Source organism: Acromyrmex echinatior, chromosome 2 (assembly GCF_024713525.1).
Source record: "Acromyrmex echinatior isolate Ae372 chromosome 2, ASM2471352v2, whole genome shotgun sequence".
Taxonomy (NCBI): Eukaryota; Metazoa; Arthropoda; class Insecta; order Hymenoptera; family Formicidae; genus Acromyrmex; species Acromyrmex echinatior.
In genome coordinates, this window is record NC_141853.1 from 20,306,194 (window position 1) to 20,322,904 (window position 16,711).

At 29.1% G+C, this 16,711-nt stretch overlaps 2 protein-coding genes across 16 annotated transcripts in view; one reads left to right on the forward strand and one right to left on the reverse strand.

Annotated features, from left to right (window-relative positions):
* The window catches only part of p130CAS (Serine_rich_CAS and FAT-like_CAS_C domain-containing protein p130CAS), a 241,731-nt gene that overhangs the window by 111,232 nt on the left and 113,788 nt on the right, over positions 1–16,711 (forward strand). The window lies entirely within an intron of this gene.
* Positions 1–16,711, reverse strand: part of LOC105143592 (prolactin-releasing peptide receptor) — a 71,016-nt gene that overhangs the window by 48,325 nt on the left and 5,980 nt on the right. For all 15 annotated transcript variants that reach the window (XM_011052015.2, XM_011052014.2, XM_087402532.1 and 12 more), the window contains one exon: positions 14,345–14,591. In XM_011052015.2, the coding sequence (XP_011050317.1) occupies positions 14,352–14,591 (240 nt within the window). In that variant the 3' untranslated portion in view covers positions 14,345–14,351. The remainder of the gene's footprint in view (positions 1–14,344; positions 14,592–16,711) is intronic.

The following is a 16,711-nucleotide window of genomic DNA, read 5'->3' on the forward strand; positions in this document are numbered from 1 at the left end:
GCCTAAGTGAATTGTCAGAAAAGAGTCAGACGTCATAGCCAGTTTCTTTACTTTTCCGTAGAAGGTTTTATCTTTAGTAAAGTTTCCTTCGAGGGGTTTGACCAACCAGTTAACGTAGTTGACCGTGAAATTCTCGCGAAACTCGAACTTCAACATGAAGGTTTCGTTGACAAATCCTTCGGTCCGAATCCTTTCCCTCTTGGAAATCGCACCGACCTAATTCGCTAAAAATGTTTAACGAGACGGAATGACTTCATATTCTTACGATTTACTACCGACTCGTAAGGAAAATAAAAGCGACATTCTTAGGAAGCGAGGCATTTGGGATTTAAGTACGCTTTTGGAATTCCGACCTTCGCGAGAAGAGTAGTCGGTCTAATAGTCGACTCGAACTACTTGCGCGTCCAGGCACGTAGATGCGATTCAAGGCCGGTCGTTGTCCTAAAATGTGACACACGTAGATGAATTTAATTTTTACTTGAAGACGTGCCGATGTTTCCGTAATGAGAGCAACGTGACAAATTTGAAAAAAATGCATCCTTTTATATTAATTTCTTTTTATTTAGAGAATTTTTTTCCGTTGCTCCTGCAGAAATATGTTGTAAATATTATTATACTTATATTTGATATAATTTAAACAAATTTGTTTAACTCGTTAATATGCAACTGTACTTACAAATCGATGAGCAATATGTATCGTGCTATTAATCAAATCGCGGTTGTGCATTATCAAATTTGAAGTATAAATAATTAAATAATTATATTTATAATTAATTGAAAATTCCAAAATTCAATTTACCAGAATTAATTTACCAACTAAAGAAGATCTTAGTAGATTGAAATCGGTAATAAAGTTCGAAATCATTATAAATATAATTATTTGTACTTTAAAATTTGATTAATCGCACACTCAATCAAGTACTCGTACTGATTTATATTATAATTAATGTATCATAACATTAATTTATATTACATAATTATATCTGTATATTTTTTTAACTATCGTCCGATTTCTTTTACACGAACAATCACCTTAGAGCATTTTTATTCTAATTAAAATTTATTATTATTAATAACGTACAATATTATTAACATATTACTAACAACATATCTATTATAAATGTTTTCCGATTTATTAATATTAAAAAATATTATGGCTATGAATTTAATCACAATTTTCTGAAAAAAGTAAATAAAAACTAAACAGATATTAAATGGAATAAGCAGCTTATAATATTATTTCTAAAAAATAATAGTTATTTCTAAAAAATAAAGATTTTAATTAATATAATCCTTTTTTTTATTATGAATTTTCGACGAAATTGCATATTTAAAATTTCTTAAAGTCATTAAAAAAGAAAAAATATATTAAACAATTTTAACAAAATTTGTTAAAATATTTAACAAAAAATATTTTTCACAATATTCATATAAAATAATATTTTACAATAATTTACGTTCTCTCACCACTGGAATAAAAATCCCAAGTTATAAAGATTATAAAATCCACTGAATTTGCTCGAATCAGTTTTTTAATTTAAATTCGTAAAAAGACAGTTAATGGCGAAATGCATTCGTCTGCATATTCAATAGATTACGATTTCCGAATTTGTAACGAGATAATTCATCGGACAATGATAATACATGTGAACAGTGAACACAGGTGACGAATTACCGTAAACGCGATTTTCACATTAGGAGAATTAATAGACTCTCCGTTGCCAAGTGCTGTTGACCACTTAATCGGTAAATATCCACATATGTCTGCAAGTGCAGATAAATACGTTTCTGCTGATAAATACGATATAGCATAGCGTTGTACCGTTTCCGATTAACAACAAATCCACGAAAGATTCTCATCTACCGTCGAAAATAGGAAACTAATTTGATCCGACAATGCATTTTGTCGCCTTTCTCATAAATTGCCCGGAAGTAATCTACGTGGTCCGCCTACATATTTTCAACAACATAAGATAAGAAGCGCTTTACTCCTCGCGAATAGTTTGTGTAAAGTTGCCACGCGTAAGTTGCCAACATAATGACACAATTTCAACATGACGAAACTACGACACGTGGAATGACAACAAGCATTTTCCGATCCTACCTGCACATACCGTGTCAATGTGACGGTATGTCTGTGATGTTCCAAAACAGTGATAAATTGTACGCGGATAAAATATGACTTATACGAGACTGGCCTCGTCTGCTGTATAATAGGGTGGTCCAGCAAATACTCGCGAATAATTCTTCCAGAGCTTACTCTTCCAGAGCAAAATATGAAGAAAACCTTAAAGAAAAAATTGTTTAGTGCAGGATAAATTTATCTTAGTGTCAATTACAAGATGTAAAGATAAAAATATATCTTATAATATACACAATGTATACGAGTATTCTTCCATTTAAAAAAAGTCATATGGAATCCGGAATGTCTTGTATATAATATAAATGATCCGTCAAACTTTTGCACTACGCTATTTTTTTGTATCAAATTTAGTTTATTGACTTTCGCACCACGATGGGAAAACTGGGTCACAATGTTTCGCTGGAAAACTGGAGGCGTCGAGGAGGGTATTAATTCTTGTGCTACCGTTGTCTCTTGTCTCACGAGACGTTTATTACTCGCGTCTTTGCTGCGTCGCTGTAAAATGCGAAGTCGTTACATTTTTGTTATACTGGATTAAAACGACCAGATGCATTTGCGTCAGTAGCTTTCAATCTGTAAAACTATGAGAAAAAACGACACTTTGTGCTATTCGCTATTTGAGATCTTTAGCTTCATTGTGCAGAATGGGCGTAATATAACGTAACTTTATCGTATTCTCGGCCGAGTCTATTAACTTGCGTTGTAAACTTTCGTGGCGTCTACGAAGAATGGTGAAATATTGCAGAATGTACTGATGTACTTACGAGACATTTATACTCAGCTTATACTCAGAAAGATCGCAAGATTTCCAAGAAAATAAGAAGTGACGACAACAGATAGTTAAAATTAATATCCAGCAGTAAATTTAATTATTTCTTCCTGCAAATTTTTGTGCCAGAATGTGCTAGGAGTTATTTTTTGCTTAAAAAAGAATTGCAATTAATAAGAAAATAAATATAACAAGAAATATAAAACAGGAAGAATCTTATTTCATTAGAAAAATTTTATTTTGAGACTAAAACATTATTTTTATTTTAACGAGCAATTAATAAAATTGTAATAATTAAGCATAAATTTAAACAATTTAAATATTATTAATGCAAAATCGTAATGCTCTATTACTTGTAATATTTTTTCTTTTCAAGAGATGATTTTTCTCTTGCTAAAAGCAAATAATACAATAATGGGAAATGGTATAATTAAGAAACATTAATCACCAAATTTAAGAGACTGCTAATCCATCACTTTCAGTGATTACTAACAAGCAATTTACATGTCGTCAAAGAGTTTTGAAATATAAATGAATAGCGTTAAATCCGTTATTCGATCAATTAAACTTTCTCTAAAAATAGAAAGTGCAAAAATTTTCATAATGAAGCTAAAATCAATATCGAGTAAAGTAGTAAGTATATTTTATCTTTAAGTGTATTTCACGTAAAGACTGAACAACAAGAGATCTTTACATAGAGAAAAAAGTTTACTCGTATAATTACTCGTGAATAATAATCTTAAAATTTATAAAATTATTTATAACTTTTCCATCGTGTTTTTTTTTTCGTGCTACTCATTGCAGCAAGCGACACGTTTTTTGATTCGCTAAATCACGACACTTAATTTTGCATAAATGGAAGTATTGCATAAATGAGTTGCTTCTCGTTCAGTGCAATGCGCTAGTTAAAGTGAAATTTCAGCTGGTGTAATAACGCTCGAGTTTCATCCGCTGGTTTTCAAGCGGGAATTGGAAAAACACATGTTCAAAACAGTTGAAAGGAAATGAGCGCATTATAAACTTATGCGTGGAGCAAATGTTACAGAGGATTTGCAACATCAATATCTATCATTTTACATCCTATTACTAATCTGTACGTATATGAAATATATATGGATATGAAAAATAATTATAGATATCATATACATTTCTCATGCACTTATGACAAGTAAAATGATAAAACATACATAGTATGTTACAAAGAACAAAACAATGATCAACATGAATAAGAATTAAAAATTATATATTTTAAACATTTATTAATCTTTAATCTATAAATATATAACAAAAGATATTCCGTAATAATTATTAAATTAAGATCTTTGAAGATATAATTAATCATCCAATGAATTAAAAAGTCAAGTATTTCAAAAATTTCTAGAAGTTATTAGAAGCATTTATCTACATAAAAGAATATATATGTCTTTTTGATAATATATTATAAAAGCAACAAAATCTTTTTATATTAACTTGTTTACAGCATACAGAATTTTCATAGAGAAATTTCAAAATATTTTTTATTAACTTTGTACATAATTATATTTTTAGAAATAAATTATACTATAAATTTTATTTTACACATTGTATAGTAACATATGTAATAAAAATAAAATCTTTGAATGTCATACAAAATTAACAAATAGAATATTATAAAACAAAAGATAATAATTTCACAAATAGGCTAATAAACAAAGAAATAAACAAATTCTAATTTATAGTTATGCGATTTGATATTTCCTAATTGATATATTTTCGCAAGAAATTATAAAGAAGGAAAGAAAATATAATAGTAGCGCGTGAAGAAACTTTTTCATGGTGAACTGAAATGGGAAGTCAGTGAGACAGTGGAAATGTGCCTATAAGAGAAAGAACAGCGAGAGAAACAACGAGAAGCAAAATAAACCAGTAAAACCATTCTCGTATACTAGAAAGGTTTTTACTATTTTATTGTGTAAAACGTACATACGTATGTTTGAATAATAGGAGTGAATTAGCGAGAATTATTCTCTTATTCTTCATTTAATAATATAGAACGACCGAATACGCGTAAATTAACATTATCCTACATATAATTTATCTGTTTATCGCTGGTATATACTTTTGTTAACGTCGATAGCATTTTCGAAATATGTCATATTTAGAGAAAGGCAGATATTCATATTTTATATTTTATATGAATATCTGTCTTTCTCTAAATATGACATATTTCACAAATGAATATATGCTACATTTTAATAAGTTAGATAATTTGAATCACTTAAAATTTAACGAATTTGGTAAGAGATTGATCACATTTGCACTATTTTTAATTTATTAATATATTTACGTTTTTCATCCTATCTATTTTTTAAATATTTGCTATCACTTTTATGAAATATAAATTCTCTTCACTGTTATTTTTAGCTCTGTCCGTGTTCGATTAACCACATGCACACTGTTTGTCAAGTTAATTTTTTAACTGCATTCTGATTCAGTGGAAATAGATAGAAATGGTCGATAGGAACGGGACACAGAGAACATCACGTTGATTTTAAATTTGTCAGGACAGTTTTCGTAGATTTTCCATTGACGAGTGGAACGCCGCTTTTAAAAAACGCCGATCGATCAATCACGTCTGCTTTTCACGAAACACTGGTACTTGATTGTTCTTTTTGCGAAAAATTGAATGGAAATGGAAACGCAAAATCAAACTAAGTAAATACTTAAAGGAATCGTATCCGTAAAATACAAAAGTACAGAAATTCTAAAATATCATTTCACTTTTTTTATAAAAATAAGCAGAAACTGTGAAATATTGAACTACAATATAAACATCATTGCATTTTGTTTACATAGAATTTGCAGAATTCTTGTATACCCAAGGACTTCGATTCTTTTCCTGGTTCGGTTACTTTTTTAAAACTTCTAGAAATTCAAGTTATTTCATCTTTACGTCAAATTTAGTTGTATCGTTAATCGCGCACGAATTATGAGCAATAATGTAGAAAAATAATCATTTCTCAGTTCGTGAAAATTTCCGAGGGAAAGAATCGAAGTCCTTGGGTGTTCGTATAGAAAATTCATATTTATATTCTTGAAATTATGCTCAAATAATTAAATTTCGAGTTCCATGTGCAACACTGTATATTATTTAATACTGTTTGCGATATAAATATAAAATTATTATAATAATAGTAGTAGAAAGGTCAACATAAACAAATGATTAGGTACAAATTTAAAACTATTATTTAAACATCAAATAAATAAAATTTAAAATTGATCCTTCAGTAAAATACAAAGTATCGAACGTTTTGATTTTATTTAGTCATCTTCGACCATATATATTGCAATAAAATTATTAATTATTAGTAATTGGTTTTGTATTATTATTTAATATCAGAAATCAAATACATATTTAGAATTAGAAATGTCGGGTGTAATATACTACTTTCTGTCGACGGAATACGAAATGTTTGCAAAACATTTGCAAATGAAATGTTAACGTGTATTGACGAAAATGTCAAGGACTATTTGTGTTGAATTTAACGCATTGAGTGAATAATTCGGACTGATGTGATTACGGGATAAAAATTAAGCGCATAAGCCAACGGGAGAGAACATTGTATCGTGTTTGAGATGCGATGAACTGTTAATTTTAATTCGGATTGCCATGTTCGACATAACAACGTTGTGAAAATGATTAATACAGAATCATTATCGCGTTAACAACATATCGCTCGGTTTACGTTTGCACATAACGATGCGTAGTAAGAGTTTAATCCGTTAACAAGCGCACGATTATTGCGTTTTTGGTTAAAATAATTTTAAAATAAATTGAAAGGTAGTTGTGAATAAAATTTAACTACAATAATGTATATATCGATTTATTAATTAATTCGAATAATAAGATAAATGTCTCAAGAAACGTTTTCTAAAACATTAATATAAAGAAATACATTGTAAGAATTTAGATTAAGAGTTCAACCCTTATAATAGTTGAAAACATATAACGTAACATAAACATATATTGTATTAATATTGTAAACATTTTTCAACTACAGAATGGATGTCAAATTGTAAACGAGAGTACTTTGATGTTTCCAATGTAATTCGCAAGTAGCGCGTTTACGCCCAATATAATCACCGATTTTGGTTAAGCGATCTAATTAGCGAGATGATTGTGGACGAAACCGCATCGATACATTTGTTACATTGATTTAGTAATTGATCGACGTTGATAACTCGAACGTGCCATATTTTAATGTAGAGAAACGGATCTGCCGCGCAATTTTCACGCGTTTTATCCGTTCGATGCGTTTCAGAAAATTGGTTTCATTACTAGCTTTTTTCGAGCAAGAACAAAACCGAGTTTTGGCGAATAGTATTGTTAGAGCTTTCTTTTTCTCGCTGATAAATCCGCATCTATATAATTGCGCATTGAAGCAAAGCTTTATTAATGACGTAGTTTCGACTGATTTATGAAACATGCCATTATACCCACATAAGGTTTGTAAAATGAAATTTGATATAAATTAGTACAAATGAAAAATTATTATACACGAATAAATTTTTTATGGTAAAAGTGAATATGCGTGGAAATGTATTATTCGGAGATATTAAATTTTAATCAGATATTAAAATCAGAAAGAGGGAAATATTTTTTTAAAGAGATATTTTTATAAATTTTATGAATTACAGAATAAAATAAAGTTTGTTTTTTTTTGTATAAGAAGATCAAGAATTTCCTCCTAACGATAATTTCCATCGAAAAATAAGAATTCTTTTCTCTAAACAGCTTTATCTTTTAAAAATAATTGGATTTGATTTCTTAGAAAGAGAAAAATTTCCTTTCTAATTAACATTTCACAAATTCGTCAAATCCAGTAAGTTCATTTTGAAGATGTTTATTGCCAATCTCATTATTCTTGATTTATTAAGGATGGCATTTCTATCAGACACTTATTGTTTAATGCAATCCTGCTAATAAACAATTCATCGTTCATTTGTAATCTCCTTATATTCAAAAGACATCTGTAAATCCTTTAGTAAAAACTTCGATAATACTCAGACAGGCTTCATTACGAAGTTTCTGCGTCTCCCTCTTCTTTGCTGTCCTATTCAATAATGGGAATTTGTTGGAACAGATCGAACGGTTCGAGTTGTCGATGAATTGACAAGAAAGTGGTATATCCCATGAAACCTACATTCTTTGCACGCGTTTGGCATATGAAGAAGCATCTGGTTCAATGATAATCGTTTATCTAATGTGACAATTCCACTTTTTTCTTATATAGGGCATCAGTTTTTATATCGTTATTTATAGAATATCAAAGAAAATTGAACATAAAGTTATTTTATGAGCAATATTAAATGGCAATCAACTGGAAAATGTTTAACACAAATGAGAGAAGATCATATCCGGTCAAAGTAAGTTTTAGTGCCTAATAATATTTTTGTGTGAATTTTACAATTTCCAAGCAAACTGCGCGCCAATTGAGATACTCATTAACATCCATAATATTAAATTGCTTGTCAATTTAATTTGTAATATTATCATAAATTTTATATATAAACTCAACAATAATATTATATAAGATATTACGTATTCTAACTTCAGAACTGTGTTTAAAGACGAAGACCGACAAATAATCGGCGTGCCGTTTGATTGAACTGGAAAATTATAAATTCATACAAAAATATTATTAAACAATTTGCTTTGGCAAGATATAGTCTTCTTTGCTCATTTATGTTATTTGTGAGATTTTTTATTTAAAATTTAGTCGTCAGTGTAATATCAAAAGTAGATTAGCAGTTACGATGATAGTTTGAATCTGAAGTAAAAGTTAATTAGAGTTACTCACAAGCTGTAAAGCTGTGTACACTCTGGCAAATTCTTCCGGCTGAACTACTAATTTCCACATATACTTCCCATTTATATTTTCCTTTGAGTCAGATATTGCGAATAAGGTATCATATGAATATGTCTAATCTTAAAAATCGTATAATTAGACCTTTTTGAACACATCTGTTTATACCTTCGTGTCCGTTGTACAACAGAACATACTATGTAATCATATATCTTAGACAATCTAATCAGTGTGATAGCAACTTGATCATTGGAATTCGGTGTTATGTAGCTATCGATCAATCTACTTAATATTCAAGGGGATAACCAATGACTATATGGATATATAATTCTAATTGACATTATCTCTTATATTTATGTCCAATATTTATGCGGTTATTATTATATTATTGTAAAGCTTTTCTACATCAAAATTAATTTATCATATTTCTGAAAATTACAAAAAGAAGATATTGCTGTATTATCTTTAACAAATTGACTCGTAAAATTATGTTTATCGCTATATTATGATATTGTTTCAAGACCAATCAATATATCCTCCTGAATTTATGATTATTGCAATAAATAGACTACCAATTTTCTAGTAATAGAAGATGAACATTATTTCTATCGTGAATATCTCATTTCCATAACGAGAGAAAGAAAATAACTTAAGTTAAAATATTTTTATTGTACATTTAGATAAATTAATTAGATAAATATCTTTTATACACGCTGAAATTTTAATTCCGTAATTAAAAAAAATTATATAGGATTTAAAACAAATTAAAATATTTTTCAGGATAGTCCACGATTAATTTGTCCTTCTGAGATTTAAGACAATTATTTGCATCAAATTGTAGAATCTAAAAGACGACAAATCAATATAAAGATCTTGAAATGAATGAAATTTGAATTATTTTTTTAAATGCACAAATAATAATGTTGAAAATTTAATTCGCAATTTTGAAATTTACAATTTTATATCAGTTTAAACAAAAATAAAATCCGCTAAATAACATATATTTTGAATCTTAATAATAGATTTTTAAATTACATTATCTTCCTTCTGGAATACAGTTATTATTATTTATACACAACTGAGTCATGTTTTCCGTCAAAACGTTCCGTGATAAATGTCAATTCTCGCAAACGGATGTTACCTTGTGTATTTTTTTTTATTCCATCTACGATATTTACAGGATGCGACCGAAATCGAGCATGGCTCAATACATTCGCAAAACAAGTCATCGGAATATTGCGATGCCATATGATGGAATATTACGTAAGTTGTTTCATTTCGCGCCACATTGTGCTATAAAAGAACGATTTAATATCGCCGTTTGGGACTTTACTCGTTCGAAGTTTAACTTGCATTCTGCTTTTATAAAATAAACCGTGTGTGGGTGAGCTATACCGGGAGAGGGCTTTGAATTTTAATATATGGAAGTCTCGACAAGATTCGATCCTACCCCAATTTTGCGAAACTTTCGACCTATGACACGTCATTTCCAGGTCTGTAGAGACCGTTTATATTGAAGTTATCGAACTTCTTCCCATGCCCTTTTCTTTTATATTTGGAGACTGTGTCTGAATCATATATATATATATATATATATATATATATATATATATATATATATATATACATAAATATATTATTGTTACGTCAATCGACGTAACAATAAAATATCTCGTGACAATACAATTCTCTGTGAAACTTTTTATTTCGCTCCTACCTCTTCGTTGTATTTCCCCAGCGAGGGCCGACGATCGAGAACGATATAAAGGGCAAGGATGTTTTTATATTGTAATGAAGACTTGATATAACGGACTATAAACGCTAAAATAAGAATTTCAGAATCTTCCTTTTTGAAATGTCTTTATACATTGGGAAAAGAAGTATTTGATATAGTATATACAATAATTAATTTATTAAGACAAAAAAATTAAGTACGGCAAAGAGGAAATATACACTACAATTATAATTCGTATTAGACCGACAAAAATAAATTAAGACAAATAATCCTATTTTCGGATATAAAACGGATCTTAGTGTCTAAATATTTCAGAGTAAATTTATATAGGATAACTCCGGCAAATATGCCCCTACTGGGATTTAGGCCGCAAAAATCAGAAAAAAATAAAAGGAATGGGAGTATAATTTTCCTGCAACTACTCTGTTACATGTCTTTATGTTATATTAGTATTGAATTATGAGTTTATTTTAGCTGAGTTATTTTAGCTTTTTACTGTTAATATTAATGAAATTGTGAGTTGAATCAATTTGTCATTGTAATAGATAGTGCCATCATAAATTATAATCTATATATTGGGTCATTTAAAAAGTATCCGCGGTTTTTCATTCAAAAATTGAACAAAAAACCGGATACTTTTTAAATGATCTAATAAAATGATTACTGAAGAACATGTAAAAGACTTAGTGGTTATTTCGTAATACATACATGTAATGGAATAGTAAAGCATATTGTATAGCAAAATACAAGTGCTTTGCTTTCGTATTCTTTGTTTAATTTGTTGTCTTGTATATCCCACCTGTTTGGGATATACGACATTTTTAGTGAGCAGGATTTATGCCCAAAGGATACAAAATGCGCAGATTAAATTCAGTACACTAATTATAATATACGCATTACACGAAATATTATATATACCTCATGTTATAACCCTTGTAATATATACAGGAAGATTGTAATTATTATTTATTGTTTTATATACATGTTTATCATTTTTATTCTTTATAAACAGATTTTATAAGTTATTCATAAGTTATCATTTTTATTCTTTATAAACAGATTTTATAAGTTATTCATAAGTTATCATTTTACGTTTTATTTATATGTAATTTTTTATGTATACGTAAATTATGTATATGTAAATTTTTCATGAGTACATACCTCCTCCCCTCCCCCTATGAGCCACATATCCCTATAGGATATACAACAAAAAATGCAAAGGTTTCAAAAAGTTTATTTTTTAATACGAAAAATAAATATTTCGGATTTCTAATATTTTTTTCATAATAGTAAACAATACAACATTTTTATATATGATATAGTTTATTTATTTTAAATATACTAAATAATACTTAATAAATTAAGTTTTTGATAGGTGCGGCGTATATACCGGAGTTACTCTACATAGCCAATTCTGCAAACCGCGCACACGAAATCTCTTTTCTCAATCTTGAGACACAATTATGATCAAAATTAAAGTAACAATATTATATATTAAATATTCACAAAAGCAATTTAATAATTTTTTATGTTAATAAGCATTTTGGAAGGATATTAATAATTTGATATTAATCTAAGTATCTTAATAAATTTGTCGCAATATTTCTATAATCTCAAGATATATTAAAATTAGAAATTTACAGAATTTAGCAAATTTGATTTGTAATTTTATATAATGTCATATATTTATCTGCGTTTTGTGTACGCATTTCAATTCTCCTAAAACATCTCTCATATTGTAGTCGCATCTCAAATTATAAATAGAATTCTCTCTCTGCCACGATTTACAAATTTTCCAAAGTGAACTTTACACAAACGTAAAATATTTACTCACATGAGTAATCAATCGATCTTGTTCTAATCGAAGTTTTCACTTACACAATCTGCATAAACCAAATTCACATAAACAGATGAATCTATAGCAATTTTCTTTCGACGCATCTCCTGTTTTGTTTCGATTCGCTCATCGGCGAGACGGAAGATGAAATGATAACTTTTCGTGTAGCGATCGTTACGTAAGTCTATCTATCTGTTTGGGGCGAGCATGGTTTACCGTCGCATCAGCGTAAAGTGCACAAACATACGACTAAACGTGGGTGGAATTCTCAACAATTGCGATGTGTTACTATCAAAAAATTTCTCCACCATGAGGAAGCACAAGTTCTAGCATTTTGCGAATTTCCAGTGTTTCGTTTTACCTTACCGTCTCCGTAGCTCGACCGGAGGTGGAAATCGCGCACAAGCATTCGAACGGCTTTCCTCCCTCTCGTGAATCTCGTAAAGCTCTCGGTATTCCTTTCTTTAGTATGTGTTCCGGCTATATATTCGAGCGTATGTATGTGCACTATGTTAGCCAGTTGGCATTTGTCGTTCCGACAGAATCTCATAAAATACATGTACGAAGGAAACTGGTAGCATCTAGAACTGAAAAGCTACGGAGATGAACTTTTTTACGAAATCGAAGCATCTTTCTCACCAAAAGAAAAATCAAGTTTCTTGAACGAGCAAGACATCCTGGATTCGAAAGATGAAAATCTCATGCTACGTAATATGAAGAAATTTTATTATGACAAACGAATGATATTAGAACAGTTTGCTGTCACATCCGAAAAAGTAGCGATAGTAATACACCAAAATATTATAAAGAGAGTGTAACATATGGTGGAGTATAAAAGAATACGTCTGATTATATTGTTTATATAATCAGATATAATAATAATGTTTATATAATCAGATAATATATAACATGTTCAATTTTAAGTGATTTGACACGTCGCGTGAGTCATCGATAACTCTGTTATAGAAATGTTTATTGATATTAGATATTATTATCATCCGTTTTATACATATATTTCCATTTTCGCTGCAAAATATTGAATAGAAAACATATCAATACAATATCTAATAAACACTTTAAAATTATTCGTAAAATGAATATTTTAAATATTATTAAGATATATCTTTGATATAATTATATACCTATTATATAAAATATTATAAAAAATATTATATAATAGAAAAAGCTTATAATAAAAAATTGAAATACAAAGTTCATAAAAAGTAAAAGATTTTATTTTTATAATGTCTTATATATGCGTTTATAAAGATTTAATAATATTATTGTCTAATATAATAAAATGCTTTTATTAGAAATATCGACTGTGTGATATTTTATTCGATACATTGACTATTCATTCGACGTTGATATAAATACTTTTAAAATTATTCAATATATTCGTAATCGATATCTTTTTTCCATTTTTTAGTCATGGTATTTTTTTTTGTGTTTATTATATTTGTTAAATAACATGTATTTTATAATGGTTAAAAAAATTATAAAAATTATTGTAAAGGTCTAATGTACCAATATTGCATCATATATCATTATTATGTATATCCACGTATATGATATTAAAAATTATTTTATAATTATTTTTTTTTTAAACCAAAATATCAAGTGAACTGAATGGAAAGTTCAGTGCGGATTACCAGTGATACGGAAAGCGTTAATGTTTGCGCTTGCAAACATTCATTTATATACATATTTTCTGGTACGTTAAACATGACAGAAAGCTATTTATAAAAAAATAATTTTTATTATCGCTGTGTGAGGAAAAAACTGTTTTTAATTTGAGCGTTACAACGCGGCCGTTTAGACAATGGAAGAAAATTTGGCAAAGGACAAACTTAGCAGGTATTCAAATTGTTAATATTGTTATCAACTCGGTTGATAACAACAAAATTGTTATCAGTGAATGATCGAATTGCTCTCCTACTGTGACATCTCCATTATGATAGTTGACGTTTACCCCGTATGACATGTCTTTATGTAACGAAATGTATTTGCATACCTTTCTCTCACAGAGTTGCGTCGTCAAAATCCTTTGAGGAACTCGTAGGCTGATCTAACTCCTTTGAGATATTCGTCGTCTGCTCCAGAATGATCATCTCGCATCCCTCGGGATTCTGCGTTTTCGTATTACTGGGCAATAGGGTCTCTTGCAGGGTGTTATTACCATTACAAATCTTCTCGCCTCTGCAACTCTTCTTGATTCTCGGAGTGTTACTGTTGGAGTTTCTTGAATAACACGGCAGGACCTTTAAAAATTTATATTTTTAATTAATTTTTTAGTACGAGATTTTTCACTCACTCATTCTCTCTCCCTCTCCCTCTCTCTCTCCCTCCCTCCCTCCCTCCCCCCCCCTCTCTCTCTCAACATTTAATAAACGATATACATTTTCTTGAAACGTACATGATTTATTATTTCCCTTATATAATACTGACTAATTTAATTAGTGGCCAATTTAATATTGAAAGTACATAATTAATTACTTATTTGAAGTATTAAAAGCATCGGACAACAGTGTTTTTAATATTTAAAATAAGTTATTAATTACTTTTATCTTTTAATATTTTAACTATCATTGAATTGTGATTGTAGTATTAGATTTCTGTAAAGATGATATCAAGTTGGATATTTAGACTAATTTATGCTTACTTATTTATGCTTTAATTTATACTAATTTATACTATTCATAATATTATGTTATAAACGATTTATGTACGTTCATATATTTATGTTACACATTTATATTAAATCAGGCAGATTATATATTTACAAGTAATTGAAATAATATCTCTAAAAAGTTTGGTTTTTTTATATGAATTTTATTAGACTCAACTATATATAAGAGCGATATTTGATTTTATATGGTATCCTTTAGTAACGATATCCCTCAAGATGTGGTGCATTTAAATTAATTTTACACCTAAACGAAATTATTAATCGATTCCGTAATTGCAGTTTATGAGAGCGCCGTAATGGAACAATCGTTAACCACATTTTATTATTGCGAACTTAAGGTCGAAAATTGATGAAAGGGCGTAATCAAGTTGTAGAAGATGTGGATAATTAAAAATTAATTCAATACAGATCGAGAAAAATTAATCAAACTTGACGAGCGCGAAGAAAATGCTCGTAACTCGACTTCCACACGATACTCATTACGATACTCAAGTCTTATTAATATCAAAGCATTTTCCATGAGCGGAATTACGTTGCAAAATCAAATTTATTACAATTAATTCCTTTTAATTACTTTATAAAATGGTGAATGTTACAATAAACAATAGATCACATAAGTGATACTATCTTTTTCGTTTCTATAACAAAATAAATATACAAAGAGAAAAATAAATGGAAAGAACAATACAATAAAATGTAGAGAGGAGAAATAACAGAAACAAGCGTCATGCAAAATCCGACACATATTTTCCGATAGAATATTAGAAAACGAGAAAATACCGCAAAGTATAAAACGTCCTTATCGTGTAAATCTTTTTCTATTTTATGAATTCGCAAGTAGCTGAAGGAAAGTCTTTTCGCGAGAAAAAAGAGCGCAAAAGTTATTCTTTTACCATAAATTCTTGCCTCGGTAAATGCGACCATACTCGAAACCGCCAATACTCGCATCTTTGAATCGATTGAATACCCTTATTCAATGCAAGTTGTGTAGCATTCAATAAGGCATCCGACAAAATACATTTATGCGTATCTCATTTATACGCGACTGTCTTACTAGTGCACATTGATATCCTAAACATGTTTCATCATTTCATGAATATGTAGACTCGGAGGGAAGAAATAGCTCTGCTACAAATTAATTTCGGCGCGATAGAATTCTAGTTTCTCCTCAACGTGTTGCAATTGAGAACATAATACATCAGATTCTTGCTTCTTCGACATAAACAGTTCTGTGCCCTAATTACTTAAAGTGCATCCTTGCACGCTCCTTAGAAATTGCATGTAGATAATTCTAGATGCATTAAACGTATGGCGATGTAAAATTATATTAGTCTAACTAAAAAAGATATATTATGTAAAATACATTGGAACGAACTTTATTTTTTTCGTAAAAATATTGCCTAAATTCCTTGCTTAAGTAGAAATTTAAAAAGCTGGAAAATTTTTAAGTAGAAATTTAAATTGCTGAGAGCTTTGCGTTTTCGAGAATTCACTTACTTCAAAAACGTCGAGAGATACAATTTTTAACGCATCATTTCTGTAGTTGTACGATTTCGTGAAGGTAGATTTTATTAAGTATACAGGGTGAGTCATAAATATGTTTTAAAAGTTTTAAATGTTTGGATAAAAAGAAAGAACAAATATTTCTATAAACTTCAAGTCACAAATGCTTCGTTATCGAAATAATGAATA